The 22,920-nt window shown below is 28.9% G+C and overlaps 10 protein-coding genes across 10 annotated transcripts; 5 read left to right on the top strand and 5 right to left on the bottom strand.

Moving 5' to 3' along the window:
• Positions 1-70: 70 nt before the first annotated feature.
• PPL_02704 (TMEM8 family protein) lies at positions 71-2,594 on the top strand (the record flags this gene model as incomplete). The annotated part of the gene is made up of 8 exons (XM_020573683.1): positions 71-706; positions 797-837; positions 1,035-1,203; positions 1,263-1,523; positions 1,591-1,758; positions 1,823-1,874; positions 1,968-2,095; positions 2,169-2,594. The coding sequence occupies 8 exons, from the start codon at positions 71-73 to the stop codon at positions 2,592-2,594; spliced, it is 1,881 nt and encodes a 626-aa protein (XP_020435755.1).
• A 92-nt stretch (positions 2,595-2,686) lies between these two features.
• Positions 2,687-3,512, bottom strand: arl2 (ARF-like protein; the record flags this gene model as incomplete). Its single annotated transcript, XM_020573682.1, has 5 exons — positions 2,687-2,698; positions 2,906-2,986; positions 3,057-3,219; positions 3,273-3,383; positions 3,448-3,512. The coding sequence occupies 5 exons, from the start codon at positions 3,510-3,512 to the stop codon at positions 2,687-2,689; spliced, it is 432 nt and encodes a 143-aa protein (XP_020435754.1).
• Positions 3,513-3,567: 55 nt separating this feature from the next.
• Positions 3,568-6,377, bottom strand: PPL_02702 (dymeclin; the record flags this gene model as incomplete). The annotated part of the gene is made up of 10 exons (XM_020573681.1): positions 3,568-3,942; positions 4,003-4,249; positions 4,324-4,454; positions 4,518-4,631; positions 4,690-4,815; positions 4,874-5,043; positions 5,109-5,285; positions 5,350-5,432; positions 5,713-6,010; positions 6,158-6,377. 10 exons carry the CDS (start codon positions 6,375-6,377, stop codon positions 3,568-3,570), a joined length of 1,941 nt encoding a protein of 646 aa, XP_020435753.1.
• Positions 6,378-6,589: 212 nt separating this feature from the next.
• PPL_02701 (uncharacterized protein) lies at positions 6,590-8,692 on the bottom strand (the record flags this gene model as incomplete). The annotated part of the gene is made up of 4 exons (XM_020573680.1): positions 6,590-6,634; positions 6,717-8,030; positions 8,090-8,489; positions 8,556-8,692. The coding sequence occupies 4 exons, from the start codon at positions 8,690-8,692 to the stop codon at positions 6,590-6,592; spliced, it is 1,896 nt and encodes a 631-aa protein (XP_020435752.1).
• Positions 8,693-8,827: 135 nt separating this feature from the next.
• Positions 8,828-10,372, bottom strand: PPL_02700 (Rcd1-like cell differentiation family protein; the record flags this gene model as incomplete). Its single annotated transcript, XM_020573679.1, has 3 exons — positions 8,828-9,264; positions 9,331-9,534; positions 9,601-10,372. The coding sequence occupies 3 exons, from the start codon at positions 10,370-10,372 to the stop codon at positions 8,828-8,830; spliced, it is 1,413 nt and encodes a 470-aa protein (XP_020435751.1).
• A 529-nt stretch (positions 10,373-10,901) lies between these two features.
• PPL_02699 (uncharacterized protein) lies at positions 10,902-12,380 on the bottom strand (the record flags this gene model as incomplete). The annotated part of the gene is made up of 1 exon (XM_020573678.1): positions 10,902-12,380. One exon carries the CDS (start codon positions 12,378-12,380, stop codon positions 10,902-10,904), a length of 1,479 nt encoding a protein of 492 aa, XP_020435750.1.
• Positions 12,381-12,851: 471 nt separating this feature from the next.
• On the top strand, positions 12,852-15,046 carry malA (NADP-dependent malic enzyme; the record flags this gene model as incomplete). Its single annotated transcript, XM_020573677.1, has 5 exons — positions 12,852-12,897; positions 12,989-13,388; positions 13,477-13,809; positions 13,863-14,674; positions 15,042-15,046. 5 exons carry the CDS (start codon positions 12,852-12,854, stop codon positions 15,044-15,046), a joined length of 1,596 nt encoding a protein of 531 aa, XP_020435749.1.
• A 385-nt stretch (positions 15,047-15,431) lies between these two features.
• eIF4e (eukaryotic translation initiation factor 4E) lies at positions 15,432-17,421 on the top strand (the record flags this gene model as incomplete). Its single annotated transcript, XM_020573676.1, has 4 exons — positions 15,432-16,087; positions 16,170-16,281; positions 16,941-17,036; positions 17,101-17,421. 4 exons carry the CDS (start codon positions 15,432-15,434, stop codon positions 17,419-17,421), a joined length of 1,185 nt encoding a protein of 394 aa, XP_020435748.1.
• Positions 17,422-17,599: 178 nt separating this feature from the next.
• Positions 17,600-20,037, top strand: PPL_02696 (uncharacterized protein; the record flags this gene model as incomplete). Its single annotated transcript, XM_020573675.1, has 3 exons — positions 17,600-18,151; positions 18,222-18,574; positions 18,639-20,037. 3 exons carry the CDS (start codon positions 17,600-17,602, stop codon positions 20,035-20,037), a joined length of 2,304 nt encoding a protein of 767 aa, XP_020435747.1.
• Positions 20,038-20,637: 600 nt separating this feature from the next.
• On the top strand, positions 20,638-21,766 carry ancA (ADP/ATP translocase; the record flags this gene model as incomplete). The annotated part of the gene is made up of 3 exons (XM_020573674.1): positions 20,638-20,864; positions 20,956-21,622; positions 21,731-21,766. 3 exons carry the CDS (start codon positions 20,638-20,640, stop codon positions 21,764-21,766), a joined length of 930 nt encoding a protein of 309 aa, XP_020435746.1.
• Positions 21,767-22,920: the final 1,154 nt, after the last annotated feature.

Below are 22,920 nucleotides of genomic sequence, written 5' to 3'. Positions count from 1 at the left end.
TCAAAAAAAAAAAAAAAAAAATCATTTCATTTTCTTTATTATTGCTTAATTTATTAAAAGAGATATAATAATGTCAGACGTTGCATGGGAAAAGATGATGACAGCAGTCATTGCGTTTACAACCAATCTGTCATGTATTCCTTTAGGTGTGATGTGTGTTAAAAGAGGACATGCCTATGAAGCGGTAGTTGGTGTTGCTTGTGCCATATCATCGATGATGTATCACATTGGTGAGATCTATGAAAAGACATGGTGGTTTGAGCTGTCTGGTCTAAATGCGGATAAGTGGCATCGTTTAGATAATATATTCACAATCCTTGCTTTTCAAGCAATGATGTTCTACCTCATGGAATACAATCATCCACAAATAGTAGATCTACTTCGTTGGATATTCTTGGTGTTTACATTATATTGTCAAATGATAAACCCTTGGAATCTAGCATTCACTATTCTACCGATCGTATCGTCATTGTTCCTCTTAATATGCACCCATATCTACAAAAAGAAAATACCAGAGTGGATCAAGAATAGGTACTTCCTATACGGAATTGGTTCTTTAGGTATTGCCGCATTTTTCTTTGCTCGTGGATTGGATGACGAAAATGATTATCTTCGTATTAATCATGGAATATGGCATTTATTAGTTGGATTTGCTTTTTACTTTATCTTCCAATCACGTGATAAAATTACAAAATCTCATCTTTATGTAAGTTGGTTTTTAAAAATACAACACAAATATATTTTAATTAATTATTTTTTTTATTAAATTTTTAGAAACATTTTTAAAAAAAATCAGTGTAAAATTAATTTATCTTCTTATAATACATATTGTAGAGGGTAAAAAAAATAAAAATTAATTTAATAATATTTACCCGTTATATTCAAAGATCGATTTCTTTTACCTGTTTTTTTTTTTCACAACACCACGAAAAAAAAAAAAAAACAAATCAAACTTTTTTTTTTTGTTTTTATTAAAATTGAACTATGTGTTGTGTTTTTTAAAACTGTAATAATCAAATATACAATCAAATTAGGATGAGAAACTTTGTTAGAACAACTAAACAATGGAGATCATTCTTCATAATTAGTTGCTTTCTTGGATTATTAGCACCTACATTTTTTATCACAGCATTTGCATTTTTAGATCCATCGATTATAATAGTTCAAGTACCATTATTAGAAAGGTATAATAATGCAGTAAATGTAAGTTATAATTCACATTTGTTTTCTTTTCTATGATAATGATGCTAATTATCTTTTAGATGTGGAATAATAGATTTAGACAAGAATTTTCAAAACAACAATACTTTGTCAATGTGACTATCAGCACAAATATAGATCAAGCACAAAAATATAACTTTATTCCTTCAGTCTATACAGAATATATACCTTTACCATCGAAAAACCCACTTTTACCCTATAAACCATTGTATTTCTTATGTAACATATCCTCGATCATACCTTCAATTCCATATGACTCACCATCAGTACCAACATTAACTTTTTCATTGTACAGCTTTAATGTAAGTTTAAAGAAATTTATAAACAATAGTTAACTAAGTTACTAAATCAATCTTTTAAATGATGTAGACCAAAACATTTTTACCACAACTTATTTTAACAACAACAGTAGATCTCATAAACGATTATGGTTCAAAACTATCAAATAATAGTAATAGTAATAATAATATAAATAATAATAATAACAATAATAATCATAGTGAATCTCTAAATAATTCTTTATTAGGACCTAAAAAGGTAAGAAAAATTTAAACTCTATTTGTTTAAACAAAATTAATTAATTAATTATGTTATAAAACAGAAATTTAGTGGAGGATGTTATGTTATTAATAATGCTGCAGTTGCTCAAACCTGTAAATATGGAGATATATCATACTTAAAGTAGGTAGTACTTTTTTGTTAATATCACAAAAGATATAATTACTAAACCAATTCTAGTTATACAGATATTACAGTTACAAAGAACAATCCAGTTATATTTAGAGATACAATTATAAAGATAAAAGCAAATAGAGATCCTTGGATAGTTGCTGGTGATTTAACAAAGGGAACCTATACATTTGGAATGTCAAGAGTAAGTGATATTAGAAGAAATGATAGTGCACTCACTATTCAATATTAATAATCGATCAACTATCTATCTATAGGATACACAACAAACATTGGGAACTATATTTTTAATTTTCGGAGCAGCATTAACATTTGTTTTAGTTTGCATTGCACTAATGTTATTGAGAAAAAGAGTTTTTCTTGGTTTATATCGACACCGAAATGATTTAGATGGTAGCTCTATTGAAGATATTAATGACATTCCAATGAATAATATTAGCAACAATAATAATAATAATAATAATAATAATAACAATAGTAGCAATAATAATAATAATAATAATAATAACAATAATAATAATAATAATAGCAGCAATAATATGGTTAATAACACCAATAGCAATATCTTGGCAACAAACAGCCGAGCTCAAAGTTTCAATCTTGATTCATTACCATTCACACGTGAAAGACCAATAGATAGGTCATTATCAGATGGTAGATCTTCAATTGAAAATGAACCTTAAATAAATAAAGCTTTTATTATTTTTTATTTTTTTTTAGATTTAAATAATAGATGTAATATTACTATGTCTCCTTTTAAAAAAACTTGTTAATTTTATGATTTAATCTAAAATAAAACATCTTGAAACAATATCATTGACAACCCATTCTATACCTTCTTCTAAACCTTCTCCAGATATAGCACTGCAACTCTGTATCTTCCAATTATGCGTGCTTAATGATTCTAAATCCAAATACTAAAATAACAATGATGATTTCATTTTAATAAAAAAATCGATCAAATATTATCTTTTGTTAATTTAAACTATCGTACCTTTATAATTTCTTCTGATGATTTTGAACCTTCAAGATCTTGTTTATTTGCAAATACTAAAAAAGTTGCACCTGCAAGTTTCTATTGATATTCATTCAAGTTAGTCAAAGAAAGATGTTTAAACATATTGTATTATCTATTTTAAACATACCTCTTCTTCTAATAACGACTTTAATTCTAATTTACAATCATCTATTCTTCGAATATCAGAGCTATCGATTACCCATATGACAGCATCATTCTCTTCATAGTAATTCCTCCAATAGGTTCTTAATGTCTTTTGACCACCAATATCCCATATATTTAATTTATATCTAAACTTTTTAGTGAATACTAGTATAGTAGTGAAATCATATGATATACTTACTCTTTATATATTAAAGTTTGTATATTAAAACCTAGTGTTGGACTTATTGTAGTTATATCTTCACCGTTGAATTGTTTTAAAATTGTAGTTTTACCTGCATTATCTAAACCTCTATAATATTACTACGATGTTAAAACAAAACAAACTGTTTATAAAGTAGAAACATGATACATACAACATTAACAATCTAAGTTCTTTTTCTTTTTGTTTAATTTTTTTAAGTACTGTTAATAAACCCATTGTAGTAAAGAATAAAGAAAATGAAATATAAAAAAAAAAATATAAATAAAAACAATTAAATCGAATTTATTGTTGACTGAAAATCAGGACTATTATTATTGGAATCATCGGAAAGTAAATCATTACTTTTGATTTTGTCACTGATATCTTTAACTGTTGATTCAATGTCTGATGGTTTGTTTTGGAATAGGGTAAGGTGTTTGGTGTCCCATTTCTCACCCATGAAATTGTAGATGAGCGACCATATATAAGGTGTTATAAATTCGAAACTATTTGACTCCTCTTCATATTTGAAACGTAGAATACCTTCTTGATCCAATGGAGGTACTGCAATCTGTTTTGATTTAGTTTCTAAAAACAGTAGAATCTTCTCTGCTGACCAATCTTGTGAACTCTCCAATGATAATTCATAGGTAAAAAATGATAATATCTAAATGTATTTTTTCGTATTAGAATATAAATCTCCATCAATCTCTTTACTTTTACTTACATTTAGGATATTTGTTGATAACTCTGAGAGGTTATCATCGTTAATGAAACCTGGTAGATATTCATTTTGGTGTAACAGAGAGTATATAAGATGAGGATTCGATGTAGCTCTGTATGTAAGTGTATTATTTATAATCTGTAACACTATGTATAGAAAATCTGAATGTGTTTGTAATTCATCAGAGTTTATATCTGTTAAAGAGATTTCTAAATTTTCAGATGATTGATTTTGAGTTGATGATCTTTTCCTTTTTTAAAAAATAAATAAAATAATTAGAAATTAAACAAATATAAATATTCTTTTTTTTTAAATCAAACTTACAATTTCATATATCTTTTACTTAAAATTTCCAATAACTTTACCAATCTAGATGAAACATATGGATGAATATGTGATATATTTGAAGAAAGATTTGCTAATATTGCTAAACAATTGGTATGAAGATAAACATCCTAAAGTTGGTAATGGTTAATAAAATGATGTTAATAATAAAATTATTTGTTTTTTCAAGTTACCCTCAATTTAGAAAGATTCAACATGATTGATTTAATTAAAACAACCATTAACAATCCACCCAATGAGATATCAACTAAATGTCTTTCTTTATACCAAAGTACCTGATGAATAACCTAATTTTTATAAATTAGTTATATATTTTCTAATAATTATTAATATTTTAAAGCTTACCAAAGAATGAACGTTTGCATTGAATAAAGTATCTTGTGATAAAATAAGTATAATAATTAAGATCATATATACTTGTTGAGGTTTTTCCTCAAATGAACTATATAAAACTTGTAACATTGGTAAAACCTGGTTGGAAATGATAAAAGTTAGTTTTGATTTATTTATAAAAACCAGTTCAACTTACTAAATTATCTATATCTGTTCTTGACTGTACATATTTAAAGAAATAAGGATTCTCTTGTAATAAATAATATAATAATAAAAGGTTTTTGTTGGATGCAGGTGATTGTAAAATAACTTCATACAACTTTGACATTGATATTGATATATTTGTATTTTTATCTAAATCTGAAACTATAATAACTACTAATTAGTAAGGATTGTTAAAAAACTTGTTATATATATAAGTGTGTATTTACAATCAGCATCCTGTATTGAATGTGTTATCTTTCTATATGGATTGATGGGTAGATAGTAATATTGAATCATTGAAAGTAATGTAAGTAGTGATAGGTCTGAAAGCGGCCCAGAATGAGATGAACTATCTACAGGGAAAAAATATCTATATGCACTCCATGGTATTAATAAAAGGAATGCTAAGATTAGTTAATAAAAATGTCTTGTTCCTATCCAAAATATTATATATATATATATATTTACATGCAGCATTTCCAATAGAATTAAATAAACTACTTGAACTTGAAGGTCTTGGTTTGTCATAGATTACATTGTTGTAAAGATTTCTAATGAATGAGTTTAGCGTGGCTCTTGGTAAGAGTTGATCACATTCGAATCGCATCATCATTGTTAGGAATATGTTGGTTGGCTGGTTCTCTGATCGAGGTGACTCATCGAGTAGAGGCAATGGTTGGTACATCTCTGTCGAAAATAGAATGAGCAGAAAATTGTAAAGTGCTAAATGTAAATCGTATGAGTAGTCACTGATTGAATGGGTTTGTGTGTTTGTTAATTATTGGAATGACTAATCTATAATTGAGATATCCTAGATGAATGATCACATACTTTGATTCTAGAGATAAAAAGTTTACTATTCCTGTTAATAGATCGAACGGTAGGTCTTTATAAGATCGATCAACACCACAAAACTGATCCTCCAGATCAAGTTGTACCATATTCTCTATGAAATATCTTGTGAATGATTGTAATAGTATAGTATAGTTTATAAGATATTGTTGTTGATTCAATATTTTAATTTGAAGTTTTGTATCTATATTTTGATGATTATTATTATTATTATTATTTTGATTATTATTTTGATTGCTAATATTATTATTAATTAAATAATGTGAAGGTAATGAAACTAAAGAATGATAAAATTGATTTAATTTCAAAATGAAATGTAATACTATTCGATTGAAATTCTTTGATTTTAAATTGTTTACAGCTAGTAATAGATAGATGATTAATTAAAAGATATATAAAAGTATAGTAGCTATTATTAATTTACCTAATTGTTTTGATAGATCTTGTAATAGTATAGATAGATAGGTATGATTGGAACTTTCAGAGAAATTCAAACTAAGCAAAAGAGTTTCCATGAATTGTTCAACCTCTAATGGTATTGATTGTTGTGATACCAATACTTTAAGCTCATCATTCATCTGATTGCTCAGACCAACCGTCTTTGCAATAGACTCTGTTGAAATGACTGAGCCACCAATACCCATAGTTTATATCAATTAACTACTAAACTACAAACTTTATACTATAGTGTTCACTTATCATCATCATCATAATGATAACTAGTTACTGACTACCTTTGACTTTTGATTATAAATAAATGAAAAAAAAGAAGAGAGAATGAACTTGAAAAAAAAAAAAAAAAAAATTTCTTTTTAAAACAAAAAAAAGATTGTTTGTTTATTATATTATATTATTATTAATTTAGTGAAGCTTTAACTTTTTTTTTCTTTCTATCTTTCTTCTTTATATATATGAATAAATTTTAGAGTTAGAGTTTTATAATAAAATATAATTTGATTATTATTATTATTATTTTTACATACCATTAACTTTTGATAATTTCTTTCAGATACAGAATGATATTGTTTTCTCTTTTTAATTTGATCTTGTTTCGACATGATTTGTTTACATTTAATATAGGTTTGTGATTTCAATTGGTTGTTGGCATTGATTTGATCACGTAGTTGGTTTTGCAGGAATCTGAGTTCAGCACAAATCTCATCGTCTTGACGTTCGGTAGTAGGTGTTTGATAGTCGTCATACAATCCTAAACACTTTAACTCTAATTGAATTCTCTTTTCTAATGAAAGTTGTGTGTCTGGATTGTAGGCGTTGCTCGGTGATTCCGTTGGAAGTAGTTGTCCTTTACCACCGGGTTGATGTGGTTGCTTCGATGCCAAGCTTGTTGCACTAGATGTCGTCAAAAGATTCTCTTCGATCAAACATGAGAGTAGACGCATCGAAAGATCACCCATAAACAGGTCACTGGATATTCCATCATTACCACCACTCGACGACATTGTTTCTTCCATACTATCGGTTGACGAGCTGTGCTGTAATCTCTGTGGCTGTGGTCGTAGCAAACCACTTGGCTTTGACAGTCTCTCTTGATCTTCGTTTGACCACTGCTCAGTGTAGTGCGTTCCAAGTGGTGGAATAACGAATGACGATGAATAGTAGTCCTCTGGCTTTGGTGTCACCAAATCCAAATCGATTTCATTGATCCAACGAAAATAGGAATCCATAGCAGCCCAAAACACGTTAGGTCCGATATAGTGTACTTTAGGCTGTTCATCCTCCTGTTTCTTTTTCTTTTTGTTCTTGCTCGATGCTGATAGCTCGTCGTGTTGATATTTAGAACCTTTCTTTTTGATAAGGTTTTTCTTTTTGCCTGCGGATTTCTTGAGATGATGATGATGATAGGGTGCTGCAACACTGCCAGTGGTAGTACTGTCGTCGGAAAGAGTACTGGTTTGATCGTCAATGTCATCGCCAGGATCGTCGTTCTCCGTCAACTTTAAAACCTTTACTGGTGGTGTCGGTCGCTTAACATGATCATCATCGTCATCCTGATAGTCGATCGATTCATTCATACTGTGATCGATATCGAGAATATCGATATCTTCATCGTCTTGGTCATCGTAATCATCGTCTTGAACCATCTTTTTCTTCTTTAATCTTGAAGCCGATGCACTAGAGACTGCATTGTCAGAGTCATCCAACGTCATTGCATCGCTACTGATATCGTTATCATTGGTTGTCGTTGACTTTATCGAAACTGCACTATCATTGATATCCCTTGGATGTTCATTGACTTGATTTCTATTTATTCTTTCATTATGATTTAATTTTACATTCTTTTTTCTTTGTACAACTAAAAAGGTGACCGTTAATATAAATTTATAGATTGAATTACAATAATTTGATAGTTACTATATTTTTTAACTTGATTTGAATTCTTGTGATTATTGTTTAATAAATCGATTTGTTTTGTTATTAAACCTTTTGAATTTGAAACATAGTTTTGAAATGAAACTACATCTTCTAATGCTTGATTTAATATTGTATCATCTATATTAATAGGTGTTGTTTCTGTATTTGTTGTTGTTGTTGTTGTTGTCGTAGTGGTGGTTGTTGTTGTTGTTGTCGTTGTTGTTGGTTGATCATCAGGGTCATCATCTGAAATATCATAATTTGAAGGTATATCAATAGATGCAATCTTTGATATTGCACTATTCTCACCACCAATCTTTTTATATATATCAAGTGAAGGTACATAAAGAGGAACCTTTTCATCTAAATATTCTCTTTTAGATCTATAAATATAAAATGTTAATATATAATGATAAAAGAGATAATAATAATAATAATATTGATCATACTCTAATTGTTGTTCGATTTCTTTATCTCTATCTCTATTTTTAGGTGGTCTACCAACACCTTTATAACCTGGTCTAGTATTATGATCATCTGTTGTATTTAAAGGTCTATTCTTTGGTGGTCTACCTCTCTTTGGCATTATTTATTGTTGTTGTTGAACTATATTTAAATTAATTAAAAAAATAATAAGAGTGATCATTTATATTAAAAAAAAAAAAAATTTTAAAAAATAAAGTTTGTTAAAAATATTATTAAGCATGTACATCATTCTTTTTTATTTACGATTAAAACCTCTTCTATTATTATTATATTGTTGTTGTTGTTGTTGTTGTTGCTGTTGTTGATTGAATGGACTTCTTCTAGGTGGTTGTTGTTGTTGTTGTTGTGGGAAAACATTTGTCATAAGTTGATGATACCATCGCTTTACAATCATATCACCCTCTTGATTTAAAAAGTCATTCAACTGACCATTCGAGAAACACTCGGGCATGATAGATTTTGAAAGCATGTCTCTTGCCTTTAGGTTATCACTCAATCTTAGGTAACACCTTACAATATGCTTGAGAAGTCGAGACGACATGTGGTCTGGTAACATTGCTTCTATCATTGAATTCAAAGAATGAAATATCTGTTGTAATCTAGTTGGTGATTGACAGAAATAATTCAAACCTTCATCTTCATTCAATATTTTTTGTAATATAAATGTTGAAACTATAGATATAAAAAAGTTAATTAAAATGTTTTGAAACCACCAATATTAACGTTGTTGTTAAATACCTGTTTTTGAAAGCTCACTACATGTCTCCATAATTTTCAAACAACTTGATATTAAATCGGAATCAAGCAATAACTTGATAACATCTCTAATCTCAACCTTGATAAGAGCGCTAATTACATTGAGTGTTGATAATCTTAGATATTCAAAAGGTTTGTTTCGTGATCCGGTCTTTAAAAATGGAAATAAATAAACTATTATTCTTGCTAAAAAAATAAAAAATAATTTAATTAATATTCTTAGAATAAATTGTTATAAAAAAAACAATTTACATTTAATTAATATCGATCTTGACTCTAAATTTGATGCTACTAATTGTAGTAAGGCCAATGTATTACAAACCCGATTGGAAGATCTAGCTTTTAACTTTTGATTGGGAGGAAGTATATATCGATAGATACTCAGTACCTCTTGAAGAAGAATTGTCATTATCATTGGAGAATAAGAAATATATAAATGTAGATTTGGAATGGAATCCTTTCTTTTGATAATCTCTGATAGAGTTTCTTCTCTTTTATCATTTTCATATAAATCCAATATTAACTGATTGATTGTTTTTTCACCGACAGGTATTTTTATTCCTTTTTTAATATTTGATTCTAATGATTTATTAATTGATTCAATATTACAATTATTATTATTATTATTTTCACTTTTAAAAATATTTAATAAATTCCTATTATTATTTTCTGATGTAATTCTACTTGATCCTTCAGAATTGCTATAAATATTTGTTGATTGTTCTTGATTTTGAAATTTTGATTGAAATGGTGATTGATATAAATCATTGTTGTCAACAATATTTTTAAAAGTAGGAACCTCTTGAGATATTTGTTTATTATTATTTTTTTGATTATCAAAAATATTATATCTCGATTCATTTGGTTGTGTGGTTGATGAAGAGGTTGATGATGTTTGTGATGATGGTGAATTCATTATTGGTGTCTTAATAAATAAAATATCATTTTGAGTAAAAGAAGACAAAATATGGTTATTAAAAGATTGTTTATTAATTGCTCCTCCATTCTCAGTAATATTATTCATAATATTACTTAATTATTATTTGTTTAATAAAATTTAAAATAAAAAAAACTTGATATTACAAAAAAATATATTTATAAATATTGTTATTATTAATGTATTATTATTTTTGATAATTCTAGAAACTGATAGTATTGAAAATAATAAATATTACAAAAAAGGAATAAATAAAAAACCAATGACTATGTGGTACTTGTGGATTTTGAAAATTGTGCAAAGAGATTCTACTTTTGTATCTGTAAAAACCAAATTTAAATAAATGTCGTACAATATCAAAAAAATAAAAACAAAAAACAAAATTAATAAAAAGATAAGCTTAATACATATTAAATAAATATAAATGACTCCTCAAACTTTAAATTTTAATAATAAAAAAAAACAATGTATTAAAAAGAATGTGGAATTTGACATTCTTTGCAACGAAAATTTTTTATTTTTTTAATGATTTTTAAAACAATTTCCTTTTTTGTATTATGTGCCAAGTACCACTCTTCTTTTTTTGGTAAGATTGACATTGTCAACTTTTAAATCATCATAAATCGAATTTAATGATTTCTAATGGAATATAATCGTTATGTTTGATATGATTTTGAAATGAAAAGAATTCTCTTTTTGATCCAACGACATTGATTAACTTTGGTATGATTCTATTATTGATAATACTGTATCGATAGAGTTTCTCCAAAACATCGAATAGAGAATCTGCCATTTCTATTGGTATAGAGAAATAAAATGATTCCAACTTTGGAATAGAGTCGATGAAATCGAGTATCTTTTGATGATGTTGTTGTGTGAATAGTTGGACACTCTTTATTTGTTTGTAAAGATGATAGTTGTCAAAGATATAATCCATTACCTCTGCTGAAAGATCTGGATATAATAATTTGATTGTTGTTATATTATGATTTATAAAAATTGATTGTATTGTGTTTTTAAACAAAGAGTCATCGTAAATACCAACACCCAACTTTGATATGAATAGAGATTGTAAATTTGATTTCTTCTGTAACATTTGGCTCAGTGGTGCCATGAGTTGAGCTCTTGTCTCTACTTGATGCGATAGGAAATTGTGTGTGGGATTTTTACAATCGACATCAATGATTGTTAGATCTGACAAGCTTGGATGTTCTGCTATCTGATCCAAAAACCTTACCCAATGTTTGTACAGTTTGGTCTTGTATGCCGGCTCTGTATCACGATTGTAACACTTGTGTTCGTCTCCACTCCAATCGACTCTATTCTCTAGGAAGCTCATTGCAATCTGATGAAAATTAACCATGACTCTCAACGATTTCAATGACTTTAAACCGGCAACTATACTCGTGAAATGGTATGGCTCTATGAAATCATAAGTAATTGAAACCGACTGCAAGCTGTTTGATGTATCGAGTAGATCTTCATAACTATAATGATGATATCTTGGCAATGCTAGGAAGTTGATGGAAGTTGGTGAAAGCTTGACTAATGAATTCAATAAATAGACACCCTCATGGTGGAGTATATCTATATTTCTAAATAACAACCTCTCTCTAACTCTATAGCTATTACTTTGATAGTAGTTACACAATTTGAATAGCGTTGAAGAAGTGTTGACTTGAGAATAAGATTCAATGATTACTTTAGCAATATTATTTTTATCTTGCACACCATTTTCAATGTATGATAATAACTTTTCATTATTTGGCTTGTTACCTTCAAGAAAAGATATGATCACCAACTCTAACTTTGGAAGAAATTGACTAATTGAAATGATTGGAATATTTGTTATTAATGTTGTTATATTTTCATATTTGATTAATTTGAACTTTGAACTGATTTGTTTGTTGATTTGATGATCAAGTAGATAACACTTTTTTACTAATCTAGAAACTATATTAAATATTTCATGAGAAACCAACGAAATCTTTGATATTTCATTTCTCCATAATTCTTTATTTTTATAAAAATATATAAAATCTAGATATTTTGATAATATTATTTGTTTAATAATAAATGGTATATTAATAAACATATTGATTTATTTGTTAATTTAAAGATTATTTATTTTTGCACCTGGTGGGTTTGAAAATCAAAAAAAAAAATTTAAATAAATCCCACATTTTTAGCCCCAAAAAGAAAATAAAATTATTGTCACATAAGATGGAACACAAATCCCAGCAAAAAATTACTATTTTTTTCGAAAAAAAAACTATCTCAAGATGATTATATTTTTTTTTCATCAAACAATACGGTCAAAGTGTGTAATGGGGGTTTAGTAGCTCACACACGATGATGATGCAAACTATTGTTGATCACATTTTTGACCCTTGAAGTCTCTGTTACTTTTTTTTCTATTTTTTTTTTTTTAATTTTTTTTATATTGAAACAATTCAAAAAAAGATTATTAATGTAGAACTGTTCTCGGCTCCATAGATTTTAGTTTCACTAGTGCTTTCCTCTATTTGATAGCAACAATCACATCTATTTCAAGTTTAAATAAATAATGGAAGGAGGATATAATATTTTAAGATCGTCATTTGCCAACAAAGGTAAATCAATAAATATCTTTGCAACATCTTTGTTTTTTTTTTTTAAAATTTTTATATTTATTTTATTTAAATATATTTTTTTTTAATTTAGGTACTGCTTTTGATCAAGATGAACGTAAGAAATATGGATTGAGAGGATTGCTACCACCAAGAACAGAAACAATTGTAGAACAAGCCGAGAGAGCTCTTGCCCAATTCACCTCTTTCCAATCCAACTTGGAGAAATATATCTTTTTGAATTGCCTTCGTGATAGAAATGAAACTTTGTTCTTTTATCTCTTGGTAAATAACTTGGAATTGATGATGCCAATCGTCTATACTCCAACAGTAGGTGAAGCTTGTCAAAAGTTTGGAAATGAGTTCCGTTTCGCTCAAGGAATGTACTTTTCCTCACAAGACAAAGGACAATTCCGTGAGATGTTGGATAATTGGCCACACAAAGAAGTTGATATTATTGTAGTTTCAGATGGTTCGAGAATTCTTGGTTTAGGGTAAGTTCAAAAAAAAAAAAAAAAAAAAAAAACATCAACACATAATATAATATATTAATATTTATTTTATTTTATTTTTAAAATAAAGTGATCTTGGTACAAATGGTATGGGTATTCCAGTTGGTAAATTACAATTATATGTTGCAGGTGCTGGATTCCATCCATCAAGAACACTCCCAGTTATTATTGATGCTGGTGTCAATACCAAGAAATATTTGGATGACAAGTTTTACTTGGGTGAAAAGCATGCTCGTCTCTCTGATCCAGAATACTATGCTTTGATGGAAGAGTTTTTGGTTGCTGTTTACAATAAATGGCCAAAAGTATTAGTTCAATTCGAAGATATCTCCAATGATCATTGTTTCACCTTGTTGGAAAATTATAGAAATAGATTCCTTTGTTTCAATGATGATATTCAAGGGTAAGCTATTAAAATTAACATGTTACATATTATTTTATTAATTTAATTTTTAGTACTGGATCAGTTATTTTAGCTGGATTTATTAATGCTGTGAGAGCAACTCAGATTCCATTGAAGGATCATAGAATGGTATTCTTTGGTGCTGGTAGTGCTGGTATTGGTGTTGCTGATTGTATTGTATCGTTGATGGAAGAGCAAGGTATGACCAAGGAGGAAGCCAGAAAGAGATTCTGGTTTGTCGATAGTAAAGGTTTGATTACCACCAACCGTGGCGACGAGTTGGCCGAACACAAAAAGGCATATGCCCGTACCGATTATACCACTCAATTGAAATCATTGCTCGAAGTCGTAAAGGATGTCAAGCCAACTGCTCTCGTCGGTCTCTCTGGTATCGGAAGATCATTCACACAGGAAATCGTTGAAGAAATGTCCAAGAATGTTGAGAAACCAATCGTTTTCTCACTCTCCAACCCAACTTCCAATGCCGAGTGCACTGCCGAGCAAGCCTACCAATGGTCAGAGGGACGTTGTATCTTTGCCTCTGGTTCACCATTTGCCCCAGTTGAGTACCGTGGACATACCTTTGTTCCAGGTCAAGGAAACAACATGTATATCTTCCCAGGTTTGGGATTGGGTGCTTTCCTGTGTCAATCGTTGCGTGTCACCGACGAGATGATCAACACCGCCGCCAAGACATTGGCATCAAACGTAGATGACGCAGAGGTTATCACCGGTAAGATCTATCCAGGTCTCTCAAAGATTCGTGAGATCTCTGTTCAAATTGCAACCAACGTCATTGAAAAGGCATTCGAACAAGGTATCGCTACCATTCAAAGACCAGAAAACATTGAACAATTCGTTCGTAGTAATATCTATTACCCAACCTATGAAACCAAACAGCAATGACTATCTAGTTTGGCACTACCAAAAGCAAAACTTTAAAAAAAAAAAAAAATTATCAAACTGTGCAAATTTAATGTTCTTCAAAAAAAACCACACTTTTTTTTTGTGTGCCATCGAGTTCAATAAAAAAACAAGCATTTGATCAATTTTAATTATTTTTGATAAAAGCAATTTTTAAAAAAACTTGTTTTTTTTTTTTTTTTTGGATTTTTTTTTTTTTTTTTGGTGAGTTTCATTCACCTTAAACATCCGCCTCTTTCGTTTTTTTATTATTTTTATTTTAGTAACCTTTTGTTTTTTTTTTCAATTATACCTTTTTTATTTTAAAGAATAATTAATAACCTTTTTATTAACTAAACTAATCACTGTATCAAACAATCAAGATTTATATATATCAAAAAACTTGTTTGTAAATTTTAAAACTTTTTTTTTTTTTTTTTCAACCACCACACATCAAAACTTTCCCCATTCACCATTCTAACTTTAACTTTCTCAAAGTTTTAACAAACTAATAACACTAAAGATAACACTAAAGTAGTACTAGTTTTATTTTAAAACATTTATTATTATTTATATTATTACCATTATAACTTTTCGTTCAAAAACAAAATTTTTTAATTTTTTTTTTTTGCAAAAAATTTTGTAAATTTTTATTTTTTATTTTTTTTCTCAAACCAACACACCTCTTTTTTTTAAAAAAAATTAATTTTCTTTAAACTATGACAACTTCAAACAACCAAGTAGAGTGCTTAGTAGAACAATCAGCTAATTTATCTATCTCTGATAACAACAACGAAACATCAAACAACACAATTAATAACAACGATAACAACAATAAAATGTCCGAAAACCAACAACAACAAGAAGAAACAACCACCACAACAACAGCCACCACCGAACAACAACAAGAAAACGAAGTAACAGAAGACCAACAACATTCAAATATAAAGCATCCACTACAAAACAAGTGGTCATTATGGTTCGATTATCGTAACCAAAAGATTTCCCAAGACAGTTGGGCCGAAGGTCTGAAGAAGATTATTAGTTTCGATACAGTTGAAGATTTTTGGTGCGTATTTAACAACCTACCACTCGTCAGTACAGTTAGACCAGGTAGCAGTTTCCATCTTTTCAAGGATGATATTGAACCTACTTGGGAGCACGAAGCTAACAAGCGTGGCGGTAAATGGTCTGTCCCCGTAGTAAAGGCAACCGTCGACAACCAATGGTTACAAGCTGTCATGGCATGCGTAGGTGAAACTTTTGATTCGAGTGAAGATATTTGTGGTTTAGTTTATAACGCAAGAAAGCAAGGTGATAAGATCACTGTTTGGACAAGGAACGGTCATGATGAAAGAGCTTCAAAAGAAATTGGGTAATTATTTAATTATTATATTATTATAAATTATTATTTATTAATCAATATTTTATTATTTTTCTTTTTTATTTTATTTTAGTCGTTCATTGAAATCTGCTTTAGAACTTCTTCCCACTCAAACTATTGGCTATACTCTTCACTCTGATTCACTGAAGACCAATAGAAGTCACGGAAACAGAAATCTTTACGAAGTATAAAAATGTTTGTTTTTTTTATTGAAATAGATACAAACCCTCCCCTGCCTGCAAACAACAATAACCCAAACAAATCTCATTTACTACAATTACAAAACAACATTTATATTCTCTCTCTACTCTCTTTCCCTCTCTCTCTCTCTCTCTCTATCTTTATTTACCTTTCTACAACCAAAACCTATCAAATAATTTTTATATATATAAATTATTATAAACACTCACTCACTCATTCATTCACACCACACCAACAAACAAACCATTGAATGTTCTGACCGATCAACTTCAAACTATTTTTTTTCACACTTTTTCTATCTTTTTTATATCTTTCTTTTTCTCTATCTACCTTCCGCAATAATTGTTATTGACATTGTATTGGATTAACAAACCCTTTGCATGTTAATAAAATCAACACATATGTTGTTAGTATCGTAGTAAATATCTCAACCTAGTAGTATAAACACCAATCTAGGTTTATAAATAAATTATAATTTTAAACCAAAAAAAAAAAAAAAAAAAAGCTTTTTTTTCATTTATCTTCTTTTTCTTTTTTTTTTACTTTGTAATATGAATTGATTAATTAGATAATACAAAGTAATGTTTTAAATAGAGATATATATATATCTCAAGATGAATAATAATAACTTTATTATTTTTAGATTATTTTTTATATTAAAATGATGTATCATAATTCTATAAGATATATATTATTAACATTATTATTTATAAATGTTATATCATCAAAAAGTAATTATGTAAGTTTATATAGAATAAATATATTATTATCTTTTTTTTTATCTTATTTATTTTATTTATTAGGGTACAATGATGGTTATGAGATCAAATATATTAAAAAACACTAGAAGTAATTTGATGGTAAATTTAGAATCAGGTTCATTAATTAATACAAGATCAAAGTTGTTTCATTTGACCGATGAGGAATTAAATGAATTGGGTAATATAGCAGATCAAATCAATGGTCTTGCACAACCAGAATCACTCAGTAAAGAAATAACTTATCATTATCTTGTATTCAATACGGGAAGTGGAAAGAAGATCACATGGAATGACGGTGACGAAGAAAATCATTATGTATTGACATTATTAGAAAAGTTTTTTGAATCATACAATGACCGTTAAAAAAACAAATAAAATAAAATCATTCATTTTTTATTCATTGAAACAAAAAAATACAAAAAAAAAAAATTGATTTGATTTGATTTTTTTTTTATTTATTAATTTTGGATGTTACATTGAGGTTTTTTATTTATGAAATCAGATTTATTTTTATATATTTTACAATTTATTTTTTAAAAGTATGACATCAACTGAAGAAATTATTTCATTATACAAGAATGATAAGAATCAATTATATAATAGTTCAACTATAACAACAATATTGGATTATATTGAAAAAGTACCAATCTCTACAACATCAGACTCATCAAAAGGTGATGCTGTTATTACTTTAGTAAATATATTATGTGAAGTCGTAAAGGATAATGTGGACTTGGTTATTCCTCTTTTGAAACAATACTATGGTTGTATTTTATATCTTTTAAAGGAAACCTCTGGTACAGTTCAAACACCACCAGCAATACCCAGCAGTCCAAATAGATCGTCAGTGTTGAGCGGTTCACCGAATCCTTCCAACATGATTGAAGTTGCAAATGCCACTGTATACACCATGTTTGGTACCATATCATTCTTATTCCCAACCAACAATACACTATTATCACAATCGATACCTTTTGTATTGGAAATCGGTAAACAGAATGCACAAATTCAATCGATTGTATTTTCATCTCTTTCATCGGAAGCAATCAATCAAGCATCCGTTTTAGCACCTTATGTAAATGATTTAATTAAAGTAAGTAAAATATTTAATAATATTATTTATTTATATTTATTAATATCTTTTTTTTTTCTTAATAATAAAGTATTCATCGAAATATCCAAATTATTTATCTATTCTAAGTGGATTAATTCAATACAATCCAAAAGATTTTGAAAATAATCTTGGTTTTTTAATAACAGAGTTTGAAGATAAATCGGAATCCAAAGCATCGGTACTATCGATTTTCTCGGAAGTTGCCAAACACAATCCATACTCGATTATACCATATATTGTACAATTAAAGTCATGTTTACAACAACAATCTTTGTGCACTCTTTATGGAATCATTTTGAAATCGGTTGTCTCTAAATATCCATCTGCCATTACACCTATTTTCAGTGATATCTTGGAGTCAATTTCAAATATTACTTCTTCAAAATATTCATTGGTTCAAATGTAAATAGCTATAATAATTTACTATAAATTATAATTTTATTAATTGCTTTATCAATTGTTTTAGCATTGGTATGTGTGGACCAGAGAAAACAGAACAATCATTAGAATATCTATTTCAACTTTTAAATAATCAGAATAATTTACCACCAGACACTATTGTTTCTATATTGAAAGGAATGAAATCAATTCAAAAAACATCACCCAATCTGTTTAACAACCCACAACTATTCAGTAAATATCTACAATCCAATAACTATACAGAGTTTATCACCACATTGGCACAGGATTTAATTGATCAAATCAAAGAGTCATCCACCACCACCACCAAAAAGCAATCATATTGTCGACCTCTTTCCGATAGTCTATTAGAATCAATCGATAATCAGCGCCCACAAGTTGCAAAAGAATTAGAGTCTATCAGTCAATACGATGCCATTAGGGATCATTTACTTACCAAATATCAGCTAATTTTCGATGTATTACAGTTGATTCCAATTCCAAGTGGTACAACCGGTGACATGCTATTCTTTAAATTTGGAAATGATCGTATAGAACTACCGGTATCAAGTCATTTAGATTTTTGGAAATCAATAGATTTCCTTCAGTCCATTGTCAGACTAGATAGATTCTTGGAACCAAATCAACAATTATCATGGGATAATCAATCGGACCAATCAATTATTCGATCACCCATACCATCATCCGATACAATCAAACAAGTTTATAATAATTTAAATCAAATATTTGAACAACATTTAAATAATAATAGTAATAATAGTAATAATAATGTATCATCAAATTTAGCAAATACTATTAGTAATAATAATAATAATGAATCAATTGTTACAAGCTCACCAAATATTGAAACTACAACTACAACAACTACAACTACTACTTCAAATAATAATATGTCATCAAATAATCAACCTCAAAATATAATATTTGAAGGATATTTAGATAAACAATCGAAATATTTGAAAAGATATGATACCCTTTGGTTTACATTGACTGTTGATCACCTATCTGGTAATCAAGCAAAGAAGGAAAAGGATAGCTCACCACCAGTATCACCTACCAGCGACGATGAAACCAGTGTACGTATTCCATTGACAGAGATATTGGAAATTAAAGAAGGTGAAAGAAGTACTGGTCATTTCACAATCAAACGTGTCAAAGATAAAGGAGCTGCTGATCAACTTTCAGAATTGAAATCATTCTATATAGTAACACCAAAGAGAAAGTATCTTATGAAAGCACCCACTCAACAAGACCAACATAATTGGATTCAAAAACTAAAACATCAATTACAAATATTAAATAATCCAAATGATTTAATTAATAACAATATTAATAATGATAATAATAATAATACCACCACCAATAACAATAATAATAATAAGAAACCAAACAAAAAATTAAATTTCAAATTATCTCAATACTTTGGAGGTAAACAAAAGAAATAAAAACTTTTGATTGGTGGTCTAAAAAATAGAAAAGACAACAAATAATTATGTTTTTCACGTGTGAATAATCAATAACATAGATTAATTGATGATTGATCTTCATTTATTTGGTAATCATTAATATTTGTTTATTATTTAATTTATTTGATGTGTTGTTGAAACTTTTTTACATCAACCGACATAGCATTTCGGCACAAACCCTGGGGTTGAAACAAAAAAAAAACAAAAAAAAAAAATTTACACCTGAATCATTCGTCATTATTATTTTTTATTTTTATTTTTTTTTCTATTTTTTTTTTTTTTGCCACAATCCACCTTTTCACCTCCCACCCTAAACAATATAAATCTGAGTGCAGAAAATTCCATTTGACTTAAAAAATCATAATAATCCATTTTTGATTATTTTTTTTAACCAAAAAAATTGATAAATTTTATTAATTTTTTTATTTTATTTAATTTTTTTCTAAATTTTTTTACTGGATTTTTTTTCACGTGTAGTCTGCTCTCTCGCTGGTCGCTCTCAGTTGCTGAAATACTCACATCACAATCAAAGCTAGTTTTTTGTAGTTATCTGCCTTTTACATATATAACAAAAGAAATATGTCACAAGACAAGAAGCAAGATCCAGTCTTCACCTTCATTAAGGATTCCTTGATCGGAGGTACTGCCGGTGGTGTCTCAAAGACCATCGTAGCTCCAATTGAACGTGTCAAGCTTTTGCTCCAAGTTCAAGCTGCCTCCACCCAAATTGCCGCCGACAAGCAATACAAGGGTATCATCGATTGTTTCGCTAGAGTTTCCAAGGAACAAGGTGTCATGTCACTCTGGTAATTATTTTTTTATATATATATATAAGAAAAAAAATAATTTTTTAATTAATTTTTTATTTATTTAATTTTAATTTAATTTTAATTAAAGGAGAGGTAATCTTGCCAACGTCATCAGATATTTCCCAACTCAAGCTTTGAACTTTGCCTTCAAGGATAAATATAAGAAGTTTTTCGTCCGTTGGTCTCCAAAGCAAGATCCATTCAAGTTCTTTGTTGGTAACTTGTTCTCTGGTGGTGCTGCTGGTGCTACTTCCTTGCTCTTTGTCTACCCATTGGACTTTGCCCGTACCCGTTTAGCTGCTGATATCGGTACTGGTGCCAACCGTCAATTCACTGGTTTGGGTAACTGTATCTCTTCCATCTACAAGCGTGATGGTTTGATCGGTTTGTACCGTGGTTTCGGTGTCTCTGTCGGAGGTATCTTTGTCTACCGTGCTGCCTTCTTCGGTGGTTACGATTCAGCCAAGGGATTGCTCCTCGACGATCCAAAGAAGGCTACCTTCTGGCAAAACTGGGCTATCGCTCAAGTTGTTACCACTGCTGCTGGTGTCATCTCTTATCCATTCGATACTGTCCGTAGACGTATGATGATGCAAGCCGGTCGTGCTGATATCCTTTACTCAAGCACCTGGGACTGCTGGAAGAAGATTGCCTCCAAGGAAGGACCATCTGCATTCTTCAAGGGTGCTCTCTCCAATGCCATCAGAGGTTCAGGAGGAGCCTTGGTACTTGTCTTCTACGACGAAATTCAAAAGGTTTGATGAATTTTAATTTTTTTTTTTGACGAAATTCAAAAGGTTTGATGAATTTTTTACTAACCCCTACTTTTTTTATTTTATTTTTTTTTTTAATAATTTTAATAGATGCTCGGTTTCGAAGGTGGTGTTGGTTCAGAATAAACATGTTACTGTCTATTACCATAAAATTTTAAAAATAAATATTAAATTGACAAATTCTAATCATAATTATTTAATTGTGTATTACTCGATTTGTATTACCTCTTCTGTTGTTTCCTTATGGAAGCGATCAAATCTGATTTGATAGAGTATTTATCTTCAAGAGTCTCTTTTATTGCCATATTTGGTGTATAGTGTGTTGGCGTTATCCAATATCTTATTAACAGGTTGTGCATTATCACCATATATGACAGGTCACTGTAATCGATCGAATAGCAGCAGTGAGATGCATGAAAGGTCTTTTGGTTCTTTTGACAGACAGTAGAAGTTTCATGTTATCCTGGCCAACGGTGAGACGAATGTGCGGATGGGTAGACTTGAGCAAACAAGAATAGATGGGTAGCTCACCATCAGATAGTCGTATCGGCAGGCCATGGGCAGTGTATGAAGAATGGTTTTCCTATATGCCAGCCATTCAGAATGATACAGTTTGAATTTCCCTAAACATTGCCACGGTAGATCCTTTAATAGCCATGAATAATGGATCCTCTTTCATTTGGTTTTTTTTTCAATTTGCTTTTGAGTGTATCGCTAAAGCTATACTTTTTTGCTACCATGATGGCATCGGATAAAATAAGTTGAATCACCTATTTTGATTGAAAAATCTATTCTATTTTTATTTAAATCTGTGTTATTCTATTAGGGTACTGATATTCTAATTTAATATTTTCCCAATAGGGATCTATACTATTGAATAGATTTAAAGATTCTCCAAAAAGAACAATAATATCTTTAGAATGATTATTGATACATATTATTGTTTATTGTAGTAAAATATTTGAGTATGATTAAATAAATAAGTTAAAAGATATCAAATTTTGTTTTTTTGAAAATTTTATATACCCATGATGGTTGTTTAAAATACAATCAAGAGTGTTGAGTATAAGAAGCAAATAGATTAGTAGTGTTGTTTTTGATATAAATCAATCAAATTTATTAAAGGTAGGCAGATTTCAATCTCTTACTAATTGGGTCAGATAGATTTGCTTTCAAACAACAAAAATTCATGTCATTTAGATATATTATTGGTTCCATACCCTCTTCATAAAATAAATTCTATAAAAATAATCTTTTTTAACAATCTTTGAAAATAAGTA

The sequence above is a fragment of the Heterostelium album genome, assembly GCF_000004825.1.
Source record: "Heterostelium album PN500 unplaced genomic scaffold PPL_scaffold3, whole genome shotgun sequence".
Lineage (NCBI taxonomy): Eukaryota > Evosea > Eumycetozoa > Acytosteliales > Acytosteliaceae > Heterostelium > Heterostelium album.
Note: the sequence above shows the minus strand (reverse complement) of the source record. Positions and strands in the feature narration are given on the sequence as shown.